General features: G+C 38.6%; 1 protein-coding gene and 1 pseudogene across 1 annotated transcript; one reads left to right on the top strand and one right to left on the bottom strand.

Annotated features, from left to right (window-relative positions):
* Nucleotides 1-2,660: 2,660 nt before the first annotated feature.
* LOC149037847 (uncharacterized) lies at nucleotides 2,661-3,801 on the bottom strand. Its single transcript, XM_089186501.1, has one exon. The coding sequence runs from the start codon at nucleotides 3,726-3,728 to the stop codon at nucleotides 2,661-2,663; it is 1,068 nt and encodes a 355-aa protein (XP_089042627.1). The 5' UTR covers nucleotides 3,729-3,801.
* A 2,233-nt stretch (nucleotides 3,802-6,034) lies between these two features.
* On the top strand, nucleotides 6,035-7,506 carry LOC149037846 (melanocyte-stimulating hormone receptor-like; annotated as a pseudogene).
* Nucleotides 7,507-11,924: the final 4,418 nt, after the last annotated feature.

The raw sequence follows: 11,924 nt of genomic DNA, 5'->3' as shown, positions 1-11,924 counted from the left end.
AACTGTTACGAATATCACGTAATTAATTTAAGGTTGTATGCAAATTTTTGATGAGTAAATAATATGAAAAAGCTGACGTTGCCATAAAAGTCACAAATGAAGGTATATTTCATAGATGAAATGAGAATCATATAAATTTGGTCAGTGATGAAATTAGAAGATCCTCGCAGCTAAGAACACTACTGAAACTAGTAGTTGTAAGTAGGACCTGAAAAAAAATTTCTTTTTCAGGCTCGTATTTACCAGCTCCCAGTCATTTACCAGCTCCCAGTTGGCTTGTTAGCTCAATTGGTAGAGCGCTGCACCGGTATCGCAGAGGTCATGGGTTCAAATCCCGTACGAGCCTGAAAAAGAAATTTTTTTCAGGTCCTACTTACAACTACTAGTTTCAGTAGTGTTCTTAGCTGCGAGGATCTTCTAATTTCATCTTTCCACCGCAGTGCAAATATGTGAATTTTGATATATCTAAATCTTCATTCACTCGGATGTTTATTTGTACCCAATTCATTGACCAGCTCCCAGTTGGCTTGTTAGCTCAATTGGTAGAGCGCTGCACCGGTATCGCAGAGGTCATGGATTCAAATCCCGTACGGGCCTGAAATTTTTTTCAGGTCTTACTTACAACTACTAGTTTCAGTAGTGTTCTTAGCTGCGAGGATCTTCTAATTTCATCTTTCCACCGCAGTGCAAATATGTGAATTTTCATATATCTAAATCTTCATTCTCTTGGTAAGTGATGTTTAAAAGTTCAAAATTATTTACCAGGATCGACTGATTTCCAACCGCGATTTCTAGATATCGTAGAATCTTGTTCTAAAATACTCCAGAAAATTTTGAAATGCTCCTTTATTTACTTTGTCTTGCTGAGTTATGAGCTAAGCCAGGCAAATTAAGCTGAAACTAATCTTTAAACGGAATATGATGAAACAATGTAGAATGTCACAAGCTGTTAAGCATATCTTTATAAGCAGAGCTCATGGTTAGCTGCCATTGTTGTTACTAGCCTTTTAAAGGCTTTAATTTTGTAAAACGGAGCGAAATGGTGCATGGCACGATAGTAGCGGTGGAGAGAAAAAAGAGGGAGACTTGGGTCGGGTCGGGTCGGGTCGGGTCGGGTCGGGTCGGGTCGGGTGAAAAATGCTCTGATGCAGAATACAACTGACTTCTACAGATGTTTTCTTCGAGTCATTAATGGAAACTCTTATTAGAAAAGAGGAATCGAGACAAAATGAATGCAATCACCTGTTGTATACATGACAACTTTAAACGTCATTATGGTAGTTTTTCAAAAAACTCATACAAAACCCGGGCTAAATAACATGGTCTTGGTGACATTAGACTCACCCAAAGGAAGTCTTCAAATTGCTTCCTGACCGAGTAGAATCTGCACTGCAACCTTTTTGTTTTTCAATTTGCCGTACGTGTGTGATCATAATTCTGACAAGTCCTGATATAACAGCAGTGCCTAAGCACTTCGTCATCTGTCAATAGCTATCACTAAAGGTTTTTCTTGGTCAAACACTGATTTTTTTTCACCATTTCTTTTGAAAAAATGGTTACAGAGAGTATAACTTCGTCCCTGTTATACGATGCCATATCCAAAGTATCGCTTACCAATTCGATTAACAGGTAACAAGACAAACAGCACCGTTCAGAATCAAACTTCCGCCTTAGAACCAGAGATAATTGACACACAAAATGTCTCCGGTGAGAAGAATGTTTGAATTTCTTGTTTGTAGTTAAGGATAACTTGTACAGATGTGCAATTTTAATGGTGATTAAAAAAAAAACTGTTCACCGCTGCATCTATTTTGAAACCTTTTAGGACAAAAAGGTAGAGTTCAAGGCAGTTTGATCGGTAGAGATATTTTCTTGATCTCAAAGTTCCAGTCAGATGCGACACGTAGAGAGGAAAGAACAAAAATATAGATATTTTTAGGAGTAACTATGCATCTGTAACAATACATTAATTTTGAATAGTTTTATGCAGTCTAGATTTCTATTTTTTCCCATACCAATTATCATTTTAAAAAATTGGCATTATAGATGTAGAAAATAGAATAATTGAGATAGTAAATTTTGGGCACGTTACTGAACTAGGGAAAAAATGTTTTTAATCGTGTCACGTGCGTAGGACAAAGAAGAAACCTTGAGGGCCTCTTCATATGAGCCCGGTAACCGGGCTGGCCCGGTTACCGGGACGAATTTTGTCGTCTGTTCATATGGGAAATTTCAGCCCGGTTACCGGGATGAAAAAGAGTCGAAAAGGGCGCGAAACGTGGACTGAGGCCCTGGGAACGAGTTTGAGCGCGAAATTCAAGAAAGTAAACAAAGATGGCGCCACGTTCAACAGTTATATCGTTCGCTCCCATCGTAGCGTTATCAACGCTCGTAGCTCTAGTGCTACAACTTCACGGGGTCCTTTTGCTATGGAAAATATATCAAACCAGGCAGATTGATGCAATCCGGATCGGCTTGTTGCGGAAGAAAAGTTATTTCTTCCGAAATGTAAAGCAGCTGAAGCAGAGAGATTTGTACAGAAAAAAACGAAGTTGTTGGCATAAACCCGGTCGAACTGACTTGTGGTGCATAGCATCAAGTTGTGTTTGTATATCTATATACAATATAGATCTATTAGACAATGTCATAATGCCATAACTCTATGGTTGATAATAAAAGCTTCCACTGCTTCCTGGATCTTGCTGGCTACCATGTTGGCTAAACAGCTGGGCATAAACACCCTCAGCAGCCTGAGGTGCAACTTGCATTGGGTTTTGATAGAACAAATTCTGATTTACAGGTGCACGTACTACATAAGGTTGTTGCAATGCTTGTGATAGCATCTTGATTGATCGACAAACTCCTGCACCTAGATCAGTCATAGCTTTACTAACACTTTCAATACTATGAGAAAAACTTGCTGTAGACTCCCGCATTGCCTCAGCAAGGTCCTTTCGAAATTGGGCATCTTCCTTAGCTTCTTTAATAAGCAACCCATCCCTCTGGGCAGCAGAAAGCTTTTTTTCCAAATGCTTTCTTTTGTTGTCGATTAGCTTTGGTACACAGTTAGCTTTGCGTTTGTTACCAGGTGCCACATCGCCACTTGCACTACCCCCATCATCTCCAGGGCCTAGATCACTTGAACCAGCTGAAGTACCTGCAGTTTCCAAATCCAAACTTAAGCTGTCATCTTCTGGATTGTGACATTGGACAACTTCATTGTCCTCCAGAAAATCATCTCCTCCTACACCATAAGAAAGGGGCTCTGTTCCGGCAGAACCACCCCACAATGTTATCAGTTTGTCGTAAAATTCGTAAACAAGTTTTCCACTGCCACTCCTACTTCCAGAAACTACAGCTTTAGAGAAACTCTGTCTGATTTCCTTCACCTTTTCCATCACTCTCTTCTGTCCTTTCGTTATCATATCTCTTGACTCTTTTACACGATGCTTTGCTTTGGCCTGCTCTTCCTTTGAACGGGTTTTGAAATCATCCGGTAACTTGAAAGCAGCCACAGGACCAAATATAGATTCATCGTCCTCATGAAGCTTCGCCATGTCCACTCGCAGTTCTTGGTACTGAATTTGTTTATCGGCGTCGAAATCAAGGTTTCTATAGGCCATTTTTGCTTTGTATTCAAGTAAACAGTCGATCAACTGCCTTACCGTGTCTGTTTCCCAACGGAATCTCTTCGAAGTCAAGGTGGAAGACACTTCGCCATCCGCCATGTTTGCACGCGTTGTAGGTCGCGTGAGCTGCGTTCCGTTTAGTCAGCGTCCTTACAAGGCATGCGTAGTTGAAAAATTTTCTTCCCGGTAACCGGGCTGGAGTGTTCATATGGGAAAATATTTCATCCCGGTTACCGAGATCTCGGTTTCTACAACCGAGATCTCGGTAACCGGGCTGGCCCGCCTTCTCATATGAACACATCGAAATTTTTACAAAGGAAATAGGAGTGAGGCGAGATCTCGGTAACCGGGCTAGCCCGGTCAACCAGGCTCATATGAAGAGGCCCTGAGTCTCCCTACTGGAAAGTATTAGGAAAATTTATCACCATAACAATCACGATTGGACGCAAAAGCGGGTCAATAAAACCAACGAAGCTTCGATTTTGTTGTGTTGAAACCTTATTGGGGACAAGCAATTACAAGTAAAACTTATGGAAAAGGTTCAAACTGTTTCGTATACTTAACTCAACACTTTAAATGAATTAAATTGATCATGTATTTTTCTTTGCAAATGAATTGTTTGCCCATGGATATTTGAATCCCGGAGACAAAAATGAAATTCAACATACTTTCCGGAAATTTTCAATAGGAATGTTCGATTTACATCATGTTACTAGAATAAAAGGAGACAAAATTATGGAAATGTTTTCTAAATAGTACATCACCTGTGGAAATGATGTGATGATATGAAGGTTCCTGGTTTCAATAGTACGGCCATTAGTGTTTGTCTCTTGAAAATCGTTCTCCCCTCTTACCTTGATATGAAATTTGCTTAATTAAAATAAAAATATACATCACCGTGACAACTTGAAACACGTCTTTACAAACTTAAAATATTCGATATGCCATGACCACTATCCATTATAAATCAGCACGTTACAAGTTTTGATCAAAATTTTACTTGAGCGGAGTCAGAATATCCTTAATTATCCGTCAGGAACGAATTCAGACCATGATAATTGTGTTTAACACAGTCTTTAAGTTAATTTGATATCTGAAGGTGAATATTCTTGAGTTATCTGATGAGTAAGAAAAATATTAGCCCCGATCACTTGTCATGTGTATTTAGAAAATAGTTCCTCGTCAAGCAATAAAAAATTTAGGGTATTTTAATATTATAAACTGAGTTGATAACGTATATTAGCCACCGTAAAGAGCTTAGCAACTGACGTTTCGAACGTTAGCCCTTCGCCAGAGCGATTGGAGGAACTGTGGGTTGTGTGTGGGTTTATATACAAAAAAAGGAGCTACGCTATCGGTGGGAATATGGTGACGCGAAATCAATAATAAATTAGTCAAGTGAAAAGCGCTCGTTGATACTGTGGGATTAAGAGTGCCGATTTAAAAGGTCGATTTTTGTTCTACAGTTTTGTTGCCTTCCGAACTGCTAGATGTAGGGAAAGGCTGCAAACTACCATATGCTGCTTAGAATGATTAGAGTCATTTCTTTCTACGTCGCCAAGGTGTTCTCGGAATCGGTCAGCTAGTCGCCTTCCTTCCAAGAAACAAGAAGTTTATCTTACTATTAATTAGATATTTGAAAAAATGGGACCTCAAGCTTCGTGACCTTTAATTTTCTCATGACCATAACATATAACTCGGCTGAATTTTCGGTTATAAAAGAAGTGGGTAAATAGTAAATGAAAAAGTTAAGATAGACGTATCTTAAACTTGTCGCCGTTTCGTTCCTAAGTCCAGATAGGTGCGACATGTAGAGAAAAAAAATTCAAATATTTTCGGAATAAGTTTGTATCTGTAACCTACATTGATTTTGATATTAACATTTTTCTCTCAGTTTTCCTGAGCTGAAAACTATTCGTGGCGTTCCAAGATCACGTGAATTAACAATTCGGGTATGAAAACAAATCCGATCCAAACAACACGTCAGCAGATTCGTTGGTCAAGGCGTCCACCGACAATTTGTCGACTGCCGACCGACCGACCGACTGTCGGTCAAGTCTTGATATCCTATCACTGAAGCTTTATTTGAGTAGAGAATTCTTTTTTCCTTTGTATTTGTTTTTTTTTTCTGTGTTGGGAAATTAACCTATCAAAAATGCATGTTTACTTTCCCCTAATTACTAATTTAAATTCGCGCAGAGAAAACGGCCTTTTTTCCTCTTTCGTGTGACAAACCTCACAGCTTTTGGACATTTTACAGAGTCAGACGCTACTGATGAATTTTAATCTCTGTAAATGCTAATAAAAAGAATAAGGTTTAACTGATCTTGGCTTAGAGGGCGTTGTTAAGACGAAATATACCTCATATTTATTAAGGATAACCTGCAAAAAAGTGGAAGATAACAATGCTGGCAGCTTCAAATATAACGGAAAGTTGAACGCAGACGAAAACATTTGGAGTATGGCAATGCTCCCCCTTTTGGGTAGGCGAGTTAAAACAACAGTCCATTTCATTCTCAGCAGTCAACATTCTCCTCTCCATCACAGCAACTCTTGGGAATTCTCTTATCCTTGTTGCCCTTCATAAGGAATCTTCTCTCCATCCGCCATCCAAACTCTTGTATCGTTGTCTGGCTGCAACTGATCTGTTTGTTGGTCTTGCTACTCAACCTCTTTATGCTACCTATTGGATGTCCGTGGTTCACGAACACTGGAGTCTTTGTCGATACTCATTTGACGCAAGTAGCATAACAGGCTATGCATTATGTTCAGTGTCTTTGTCGACACTGACGGTCATAAGCGTGGACCGACTTCTCGCCCTGTTGTTGGGACTGAGATACAAAGAGATTGTAACTTTGAGGCGCACGTTCATCATTTTAGCTATCGTTTGGGTTGTATGTCTAGTCACTAGTTTATTCCGTCATCTCAGCTACCGTGTAGCCCTTTGGTGCAGCCCTATAGGTATATTATGTTGCTTAGTTATCTCAATCGCCTCGTACACAAAGATTTTCCGCGCTCTCAGTAATCATCAGGTTCAAGTACAAGATCACGCACAACAACAGCCTAGCCTACCAAATGCACTGAATATAGCGCGATACAGAAAGGCAGTGCATTGTGCACTGTGGGTGCAGTTAGCTTTAGTTTTCTGTTATGTACCATTTTTTATAGTGGAAACTGTGATCACTTTTAGTAAAGAGCGATTTCCGAATTTCGTCATAATCAATGGAATGGTAAATGTCATAGTGTTCTTTAACTCTACTTTAAACCCGTTACTTTTCTGCTGGAAGATGAGTGAAGTGAGACGAGCTGTAAAGCAGACAATCAGACAAACAATCTGCTATGCATAGGGGTAGACCTGTTTTAACGTTGACTAGTACTGTTTCTTTCATATAGCTAATTTGAAAAATTATATTTGTTAGAAGAGAGGGGAAGATATGCCAATTCATGATAAAAGGAGTAAGGAAAATATGAAGAGCTACTTCTAAATATTATATTGTATTCGAATTATCTAACGAAGAATTAACGAGTGAAAAATTATAATTTAGTAGCCACAACAAAACAATAACGTCTCCAATTTGCGCATTTGCAATGAAATAGTGCAGCCTATTATTTTTGAGTCAGAATGCGCTCAGGATTTTTTCTCTGCGATGTAAACTTAATGACATATGTCACCTTAGCTCAGAAATATGGTTTAGTGATGAAGAGCTGCTAAAGGAGCCAGCCGCTCGATTTTGTCATGATTAGGAATTAGCCATAATGTTTATAACGAAACCTTGTAAATTAAAGATGCGAACTTTGCCAACAATTGTTCAAATACACAGAAGGAACTGTTTAGAGAAGAAGTTGGTCATCTCTATTTTTAATAAACAGTTACCATTTGAGATCAATCGTTTACCTAAGATTAAGCTCGAAAATTATAACAGGAGAAAATTATAATAACAAATGATTAATATAAACCTTAACTCGGTTGATAGGACTAGCAAGCGGTTTCTCAGTACGTTACCAGCATCAATTAAAACTGTTTATCGAGTGCAAAATTGAACTCCTCAGAAGGTTGTCCATAGATATCTTTGAGCATATAATTTAAAAATCATTTTTATCACCAAATTCGAATATTCAAGAACATTTCGTGACTCTATGACAGACTGTGTACACACAGCTGGTGTTGTGAAAAAACATTCCCTTATTTTAATGACAATCGAGTAAAGGTGCTAACACCGCCTCTTACTCCTACTCCTAATTAAAAAGGTTTGTATAGCAGCTTACCACTGCAAGGATAATTTCCGCGCTGGAATTTCAATTGATGGTCAAAAAATGATTTGTCATTAAAATTCTGTGGAGGGCATAAAAAATTGGTTCAAAAACTACTTATTTCAAGTAAGGTACTAACCTAACCTCTTTTATGTGGTTCCCTTTAAAGTTTCCCTTTTGTTCTCGGACAGCTACGAATATCACGGAATGAATAACTGGTTACATGCGAACTTTTGAATTTTTGAAGAAGTTGCCATAAATGCATGAAGATATATCTCATCGATAAAACGAGAATCGAAAAAAATTTGATCAGCGATGTTTAAAAGTTCAAAATTATTTAACGATCGCCTGATTTCCGACTGCAATTTCTAGATATCGTAGACTTGTGTTCTAAATACTCCAGAAAATTATAAAAGTTTCCCTTTATCTACTTTGTCTTGCTGAGTCATGAGCTAAGCCAGGCAAGCCAATTATGTGAAACTGATCTCAAAATGGAATATGATGAAATGATGTAGAATGTCCCACGCTGTTCACCATATCTCTATGAGCAAACGTAATATTTAGTTGCTGTTGTTATCACCAGCCTTTTCCAGGCGTTCATTCAGTAAAACGGAGCAAAATGGTACTGGGCACGGAAGTAGCGGTTGAGTGGAAAAACGGGGGAGGCTTGTGTCGAGTCGGGTCGGGTCAGGTGAACGCCGGTCTTTAACCGACTCGACCCAAGCCTCACTCTTTTTTCGCTTCGCCTCGAACAGGCTCGATAAGCTGTCAACAAAAGCTGTGATGCAAACTATGAGTGACTACTACAGATATTTTCTCCGAGTCAGTAGTGGAACCACTTTTTACAAAAGAGGAATCGATACAAAAGACAAAATTAAAGCATCACCTGTCGTATACAGAACAACTTTAATTATTGCTACGGTAATATTTTGCAATCAGATAATGACTCAAAAAAGAATTTAACTTACCTTACTTAATGGTTTACAAAAGAAACCACTGTAAAAATGTTTCTGCAGCTTTATGAAATGATTGAATATTTTTATTGGGTAGCAAAACCGTATTGTAGAAAAAGTGCTAGTATAGTTTTCAAAAAACAACGGAATTGGTGACTATGGATTCTTTCAAAGGAAGTCTTTAAACTGCTTGCTGACCGATTGACATCTTCATGCACTGCAAACTTTTTGTCTTTCAGTCTGCCGTAAGTACGTGATCATAATTCTCTTAAGTCGCGAGATCACAGCATTTGCACAAGCACTTTGTCATTTCTCAATAACTTTCAGTGACGGTTTTCGTTTCTCAAACAATGATGTTCTCACCATTTCTTTTAAAACAATGCTCACATAGCCGGTATAAATTTGTCCCTGTTATACGATGCCATATCCAAAATGTCGTCTATCAATTTGATAAACAGGTTACTGAGACAAACAGCATTGTTCAGAAGCAACAAGCAGAAAACGGTCTTAAAAGAAACTTGAGATCGTTCGCGCATTTCAAGTAAGGTAAACGATACAGTTTAAACGCTAAAGTACATATGCATTATTAAATGGTAACATTTACGGCAAAGTGGACGTGAAGACTTTGTGAAGGCGAAATACCTCTGTAATATGCAAAAAAAAAGTAGATACTGATGATGCCGACTATAAATTTAACAGCATCTGAAAGGAGAAAAGAAGGTTGTCAATGGAGAAATATCAGCCAAGCAGCTTCTTTCATCCTGTGCAGAAAGCTCACTTAAAAATTTACAACTCGATCGTTTATCGTGTTAGATAAACAGTAATTCTATCGTTATGTTGAATGAACACACAATTTTTTTTTATAATGCAAGACTTTGACAAAGTAAATATACCATGATTTTTTTTCTATATTTTATTTCGTTATGAAATACAAATAGCCTGAAATATTTAAAGATTAAAAGTGAGACTCAATTTTTGACACAAAATGTCTCTTACAGGTGCTGTTGAAGAGAGCGGTGTACTTACAATGCAATACAATAATTTTGAATGTGTTTAATGCAATATATCGTTTAGTGTCATGGTCCTTCAAGGGCTAAATCTGTTTGAAATTCACGTTTTTGAAGACAGAAAAGTGACAGAAAGGAGAGCTGAGCCTCTTTTTGTTGACCTTAGATTTCAGCCAAGTTACATGCTTCGCATGCTGGTGATCGATTGGCACAATCGTTCACGTCAAGTACTGTGCTATTATTCAAAATCAGTCTATTTATTAAATGGGAATAACAGAGCTAGAGTGTATTAAAAGGAAGAGTTGGTCATAATGTAAAACACTCTGAGTTTTAGTCTTTAAGTAGGGGGGGGGGGGTCTACACAAAATTGACTGCCAATGAGGAGGGATCATCAGAATACCATGGAGGATCAGGTAATATTCATACTGACATAACCAAAATACTCCGATCCATCCTGTCTCCCCTCCCCCCCTTTTTTCAACTCCCCGGGCTACAAATCCCAACCTGTCCAGAATAATTGAATTCAGGTGTTGAAAGATACTGCAACTAGAAAGTGGAGCAACTCAGAATAAGAAATGTATGCTCTGATAAAATATGTTACACTTACAGCATTTCCAGCCTTAGATTACTGATGAAAATATCAGAAGGCAACTCCGCCAGCTGGTTGTCTCTTAGATACCTAGTAACATAAACTTATGTAATCGAATGATGTTAATGAATGGATGTAACATTTTGCTGGACGTATTACTTGATAGCTAATCCTTTACCTCGTGAGTTATAACTACTCCAACATGCACCTATCATTTCAAAGCCTCAAAATTCCGCCCTCAGGAAACCCACGGGCATTAGACCGTCGTCCGTGCCCGTGGGGTGGGGAAATTAAACCTTGCCTGGCTGGGAAGGAAAATTTGAACCTTAACCGGAAGCGGTGTCAAGTCTTTCCAGCGGAAAACAAGAGTTTTATATTTCAGTATGGTGATGTTTAAAGGCAAAGAGCTCACTTTGGCGAGCGAAAGGCTCAGAAGAAAAGGTCTTCAAGGTCTTAGTCTTGGCCCAGAGGTCAGAGCGCTGGACTCTGGGTCGGACGGCCCGGGTTCGAGTCCTGGATGGGGCACTACGTTGTGGCCTTAAGCAAGTCGCTTCACTCACCTTGCTTCGTCTTCTCGGATAAGACGTTAAGCCGGAGGTCCCGTCTCCTGCAGGGTTTGGGGTAGGAGACGTTAATTTCTCACGCACGAGATTACTGTGTGATGGATGTCCTCCCCTGGGTTGGGTTGGGTGGATTTTAGAGTTGTAATGCGCACTCGATCATATTATCGCATGTTAGACTGCGCAATATAAGAAATAAACATTATTAACCCGGTCAATGCGGGTGGGGGAGGGGGGGGGGAGAGGATTTTGAAGCTTCCAATAGATCGACACATCAGTAACGTAACACGCATTTGAACCGTACATGTTTATAAACTCCTACTTGTAAAATTAAACTCAAAATAAAGCGATTTAGTATAGAAATCTACAACACAGTCGTGTGTAAGCTTTGGAAAACAGAGTGTCCAATTTTTATTGATGGGGTTGCAATATCGGGAAAGGCGTTATTTAATTCACTAAAAGCTAGAAAAATGTTTGTTTAGCTAGAAATTCTTTACCTTGATAATAATTGAAAGGGTTATTGATCAGTCAATTGTTTTCAACTGTAATTAGCAGACGACTTTAATTATGCGATATGTGATTTTGATTACCAAAGGTGATTCGTTAATCGCACAGTAGGAGAGCAACAAAAAGAATCCAATCACCCGGAGTACATGTTGTGGTTCAATTTTATCCTTGGTTAAAAATTCTATTTTCCTTTGTTTCAAACTCATTATCCTACATTACAATACCCAAAAACAAAAGAACATAAAATTTGAACCAAGGATATAATAGAACCACAACAAATACATAACAGCTTGGTTGAATCAAGAACAAGAAATGAGAAGCTTACCTCACTAGTAGTTTAGATACTTGAAAAAATGGGACCTCAAGCCTCTTGACCTTTAATTTTCTCGTGACCATAAGAAATAATCCGGCCGAATTTGCAGCTATAA

This window comes from Pocillopora damicornis, chromosome 11 (genome assembly GCF_964200805.1).
Source record: "Pocillopora damicornis chromosome 11, jaPocDami1.2, whole genome shotgun sequence".
Classification (NCBI taxonomy): domain Eukaryota; kingdom Metazoa; phylum Cnidaria; class Anthozoa; order Scleractinia; family Pocilloporidae; genus Pocillopora; species Pocillopora damicornis.
This window is presented reverse-complemented; position numbering and strand designations above follow the sequence as displayed.

Excerpts from the sequence above, each read along its gene's own strand:
- LOC149037847 (XM_089186501.1), bottom strand. The coding sequence starts at position 3,728 with ATGGCGGATGGCGAAGTGTCTTCCACCTTGACTTCGAAGAGATTCCGT.